We start from the raw sequence: 6,000 nt of genomic DNA, 5'->3' as shown, positions 1-6,000 counted from the left end.
TCTGTACCTACTTTTTTCTTTATGATAGTTTTCTTGCACCTGCACTTGTCCCCTTAAAGCCAGCCATCTGAGACTGTGTTCAGGACTGTGTTCAACAAAGCACTGTGTTGAATGACTACTATTAACACATGGAAACCTTCTTTAAAACTAAGTACATGGACAAAAAAGAGATTAGGAGTGATGATTCACTTTGGGAAAAAAATGTCTTACAAAGAAGGATTCAAAAGATAATCCTTTAACAGGGCAATTGTTTGAAAATGATTTCTCTCTCCCATCAAAACATCTGGGCTCTGGCTCCCACCGACAGTCTGAAGGCTTCCGTGTCTGATGTGTTCCCAGTTCTGTCACATGTACCCGCCTGCCCACATCAGAGAGACTCTCTCAGGGCACTTAGATTTGGGAGTCTGCCATCTAGTGCTCAGAGTTGAATGGAACGCTCCCGCGTGGTCTGACTTTCGTGAAAGCGCATCTCTTTTTGTTCATGGTCCTTTGCCAGCTACTTCACTCTTTATTTCAGCAACCACAGCTCACTGGCGGCTCTGTGGGCAACTAAAACCACCAGACGCCTCTCCTCACTTGAACTGCGAAGTCTCAGACTGCCCTGACGTGCGTCTGATCAGAGAGTATGTTAATGACTCTGTTGTTTCAAACAGATGCATAAATACTTTGCATCCTGGAACATGGCTGCATCAAATGAGTTTTGAGTAACCACAACCCCCACGTCGTCTATTTGAACTGGACTCACCACTGACGCTGAAAGGTCTTGAAAGGTCTTGCCTGCCCTCCAAGCCCTCTGGCCCGTCCCCTTCGCCACAAAAGCCCCAAATATTCCAAACCACGTTTTTAAAGAACTCATTTGGTGGTAAAACCTGATCCAGAGCTATTTATAGGCTATATTCATCCCACTTCCTATGAGTTCAGGCATTTTTCCCTGCAGAAATATTTTATTTGATTAATGGTTTCTTCTCTAGTGTTCACTGAGGGTTTGCCACCAAATAGTCATTGTATTAACCTCTTAAATAAAAACAAAAACAAAAAACAAACCTTAAATCAAAAACACATCTGACCCTGAGGGTAGCAGATGAGGGCTTAAGGACTTGTCTGAGCCCCAGCATAAGCGTAATTTAAAAAAATTCACAGATTGTTTTCTTGCTTTGTGGCACGGTATTGACTTTTGCTGCTGTAAATAGAGCCACCTTTGGTTCTAGAAGTTCTGTATTAACATCGCACATTGGCCAATCCAGATTGTATCTGACAAATCTCTCCAACGGCCTAGAGATGGAAGCCCCCAAGACTGCCCCCATCATTTCCAGATTTAAGGGAATATTCACTCTCACTCGGTGACCATCTTGGGAGCCTTGGGACATTTGGGGCACTGGCTCCTACTCAAAGAATTTAGATTCTTTAGAACACAGGAAATTAAATCGGAAGGCTTGCCTCCTACACATTTACCATATTAGAACTTTCTGGGATACAATTTTATCAGTTTAATACAGCTTCATGATATGAAATGGAGCACAAATGTTATCAAAGCATTTTATTCAAAAGCGTACTCTCTGTAAGTTGTCTTTTTAAAAAGTGTGAATGGTGAGTTAAATTATTGCGTGACTTTCCTCCCCAAATTAAAATTTTTAGAAGGAATTTCCTCACATCTGTGTGGACTCCAGTGGGGCATTTTTAAAGTAATTCCTTTGCCCACTTAGATTATCCAACTGAGTCAGGATTATTCCACGGTAAAGGTATTTCACTTGTTTTATTTTGCAAGAAAACATGAAGAGAAGCCAATCTATTCCTTTTGTGGCCCTGAATGCCTCTGATTTCTCAGCCATGCAATAGTGACAGTACCATTCAGAACTTCAGGAGTGATTGTGTGAGTTCAAGGTAACTTTTTTAAGAGCCAAAGCACAGAAGAGAACAAGGAGAGAATGGTGGGTGTATGGGTATCTTTGTGTATTTGTAGTCATCATTCCCATCAGGAAGAATGGCCAGGTGTCCTCAGTTCATCAGGTAGTCAAAGTGTAGAGATAGAGAACCGAAGTCTCATTCAACCAGCAGAAATAGAAATGAAGATACAGAGAGGAAAGGTGGGTGGTGTGAGCTCATCTGAGAGATGCTCTGGGCAGAGAACACAGGAAGCTTGGATGTGGAACATGGCAGTTAAAATCATAAGGGTAGGGGGCTGAGCAATTGTTTTAATTCAGTGAAGCCTGTCAGATGCTGGTGTTTTGCTACTGAGTACCTTTCAGCAGCTACTGCCCAGGATGTAGTTTGTTTGGGCAAAGGGAAAGCCTTCACCACAGGCAAAATGAGAAATGAGCTTATACTTGTGTTTCAGTGCCCTTGATCTATCCCACTGTGTAAGCAAGTAAATATGGCTCCTCCTTTAACTGACCCCCTTCTACACTCTTGGGACAGGAGTCAAGGCGTCTGTGGTGTACGTAGAGTGTCCCCTAAAAGAAGGCCTGGACATGCTTTCCCAGTGGGATTCTGACAGCACCTCGGGAGGCCTTCTTGGAGGGGCTACAGAAGTACCAAGTGTCCCCTCCTCCTCGGGACACGTGTCAGGCCTCCGAGCTTTACTTTAGGTTCTGTGAGCTTCCCGTACCTAAGGAAGGAAAAAGGCACATTTCCTCCTCCTTCTTCCTCCTTTTTGACTACATCGTCCTCAGGGAAACCGAACTATCTGGGGAAATAGAAGGTTCTTTTGAGCAGATCACTTTGCAATATGGGTCAAAGCTGGGGGGTGGCTCTCAAGCCTGGGCATCCATTATACTAACCTTAAATTCACTGGGAAGCTTTTCAAGTACACTGACACATCCCCTCCCCGCTCCCCCAGGGCAGAACAACAGAGTCAGTGTCTAGGGGTGGGGGGAGGGTTCCGGTTTTCAAGTTCTCAGTGACCTGGGACGTGAAGATGTAAGCCAGCCTGCACGCCTCTGCACACCGAGATTAAACAAACACCTACCCAGCCCCTGATTCTGCCTGCCAGGAACCCTAACGGTGCGTGCTGTCCACCGAGCACCCTGTGTATGGGCACAGGCTGAGAGTAAGCCAGGAGGCCCGAGGTGACGGAGGAGATGCTGGAAGCAAAGGAGCACAGACTTGACCGAGGGGGACAGTGGAAAGTAAAATGGCCAAAGGAAGCAGAATTGTGAGGAGAAAAACACGGTGAAGGTGAATTTAGTAATTTCTTAGAGACTTCTTTTTGCTTTAGGGATTCCTTACACTTTCTCTCCACGCTGGGTCACGTGTGTGATTCTGAACTAAAGCGTGAACAGGTGGGTGTTTGTAGAAGATGCGCCATTGGCGAATCAGGTGACCAGCTATGCCGGCATTAGATGATAATAGTTCACCTGTGTGGAGATGGCTCTTGTGAGTTGAGAATTTTAGACTGTTTTAGAAAGGACCGTTTTTTTGTTTTTTTAAAAAAAGATCACACGGGAAAAGAAGTTAAAATTTAGGGAAAGCAAAATATTCCATCCCTTTCCCCAGGCACCCAACACCTAGGCAACACAAAGTGAAATTGTAACGGTGCTTGCTGAGCCTGTTTGAAAACAAATCCTGTTGGGCCCCCATAAAGGGATAAACAGCTGTCCAGCCCAGCAACTCCTCCGTTCTCCAATCTGAAAACACTCAAAAGATGGAGGTAGAACTTGTACACAATTTTTTAAAGGATGTGTCCAATGGAATCACCTCTCATCCCACCCCCACCACCTGGTACTCATTTTTATATTGATGACAGTAGGAGATGTTAAACACCAGGGAAAAGCTTCACGTTACTGGGCCGGGTGTATTAAAATAAAATCAAAAATTGAAATATTAGGTATATACACAACAGCATAAGTGAAATGTGATGTGATATAGCATTTTCCAGTCAAAGCTTTTACAGTAGAAAAATTGAATAAACAAAACCTCTCGTCTCTCTCGCTCCAGTGGCTCAGTTGAGCCCCCTGACTCATTTATTTCCCATCGTATCTTCATATAAATAGTCTCACACAGACCTTACACAGTTTAGAAAAGATTGCTGAATCACAAAAACAGCCCCCAAATATGGCATTGTTACTTTCTAGAGTATGACTAAAATGAATACTTGATCATTAAAACAATATTCAAAATCACTTGAAGCAATAAAGAAAATTCTGATGTTTTGTAAGGCCCTAGAAGTTTCTGCAGAGATCGGAATCTTACTGTTCTTCCAAACTACATTGTCCAAAAAAGTCTGGATACAGGAGATTGTGGAGTTGAAAAGCTGAACCGTTGAAAAGTACTCCTTCTTCTGGCAGAGCAGTTTCTAAAGCTCCTTTCCAGGGTGGTCTGGGCAAACCCCGGCTGCTGCGGGGGGCGGTCCATGTCGCTTAACACGGCTGCCCTGTCTGTTTGCAGGTGACACTTTCAAGGAAAGAGACCCCCTTTTCCCAGCTGGGGTTCTGAGCGGCCTCCACCAAAGGAAACTGAACAGTCTCAGATTGCGGGAGGTGGGAGATCACTGAAATCTGGGAACCACACTGAAGCTTCTGACTTCACCTGCAAAGTCTAACAGGTTGGATTAGTAAATTTTTTTTTTTTAAACAAAGAAGCTAAAGCATAGAGAAAATACAAAGAAGCGTCGTGAAAGGCATATGGTTATTTTACTTTCATAAATGAGTTTAGCTGTGCTCCTGTCTGGGATTTACTGAAATGGCCTCTGAACCTCTGAGTCACACACCCCCTTGTAAACACGAGGCCGATATGGGTGCACTTTTGGTGGGACAGGTGTTGTCTTCTCAGAAGCCCGTGTCCAGGGGTTGGTCTAGCCAGGCCAGACTGCCCACGGGGAGCAGGCCAGGCCACGCACTGGTGGGCAGTGGCCCTTGCGAGCAGAATCCTTTCCCATGGGGGGTGTTCTTCCTGAGTGTTAGCCTTGTGTGTGGGAAGCAGGGGTGGCCGGTGACCCCAGCCCAGGAAATAACTAGTGAGCAGGGATTGTTACGTTTTCCTTCCTAAGGAGGCAGCCGTCCCGTGAGTGGCCTGAGTCCCTTGCGCCCTAAGGCTGCTGCTGGTACTGGCCCTCCGTGGCTGTGTAGAAGTCGTCCAGGACGCTCTGCAGGTAGTCGAACGTGGGCCTCTCCTCAGCCTTTTCTTTCCAGCACATTTTCATGATGTCGTAGAGCTCGTCTGGGCAGTTCTCCATGCGGGGCATCCTGTAGCCCTGCGACAGGGCGGTCATCACGTCGGCGTTAGTTCTCCCTGAGGCCGAGAAACCACAGGTACCATTTAGAAGCCTGACCCAGGCTCACGCGCTGCAGTGGTACCCACCTCCTGCATCTGTGGTTGAAGCAAAGCTTCGGAGGCTGCCATGGGCTGAACTGTGTTCCCACCATACCCTCCCCTGCAAACTCCTATGTTGCACTCCTAGCCTCCAGGACCTCAGAATGTGACTGCATTTAGAGCTAAGGCCTTTAAAGGGGCGATCAAGTCAAAATGAACCCTTTAGGGTGGTCCCTAACTGCCTCTGACTGGTGTCCTTGTAAGAAGAGGAGATTAGGAAAGGTCGGGGGAGACACGTGGAGAAGACGGCCGTCTCAAGCCAAGGACAAGCCTCAAGAGAAAGCAAGCCTGCCGACACCTTGATCTTGGACTTGCGGCCTCCAGAACCAGGAGAAAATAAATTTCTGTCGTTTGAGCCACTCAGTTTGTGGTATTTTGTGCTGGCAGCTCTGAAAACTGGTACAGAGGCTAAGGACATTTCTGTAAGCGACGAAATAAATGTTAGTACGAAGGCGATCAAGGTACCATTCAGTTGCCAAAGTGAAAACAGGCAACCGTGGTAAATGGAAGACAAAGTGAGTTCTAATGACAAAAGGACACTGGACTTGACAGACCTCGTGAATGAACAGCCCAGTCCTAACACTTCATCTCACTTTCTTTTGTAGTATTTTCTTCCCAGCTTCTACCTGTAATACCAAAAAGATCATTTTCCCGTACAGTATCTCCTACCGATACTTTTTCAAAATTAGCTTT

At 45.8% G+C, this 6,000-nt stretch overlaps 1 protein-coding gene across 4 annotated transcripts in view; it reads right to left on the bottom strand.

Moving 5' to 3' along the window:
• Positions 1–4,567: 4,567 nt before the first annotated feature.
• The window catches only part of LYN (LYN proto-oncogene, Src family tyrosine kinase), a 76,770-nt gene continuing 75,337 nt past the window's right edge, over positions 4,568–6,000 (bottom strand). For 3 of the 4 annotated variants that reach the window (XM_065895108.1, XM_065895109.1, XM_065895110.1), the window contains one exon: positions 5,024–5,226. In XM_065895108.1, the coding sequence (XP_065751180.1) occupies positions 5,024–5,226 (203 nt within the window). Of the gene's footprint in view, positions 5,227–6,000 lie in introns of all 4 variants that reach the window. The other variant, XM_065895107.1, reaches the window with a different exon arrangement.

Source organism: Phocoena phocoena, chromosome 17, assembly GCF_963924675.1.
Source record: "Phocoena phocoena chromosome 17, mPhoPho1.1, whole genome shotgun sequence".
Taxonomy (NCBI): Eukaryota; Metazoa; Chordata; class Mammalia; order Artiodactyla; family Phocoenidae; genus Phocoena; species Phocoena phocoena.
Note: the sequence above shows the minus strand (reverse complement) of the source record. Positions and strands in the feature narration are given on the sequence as shown.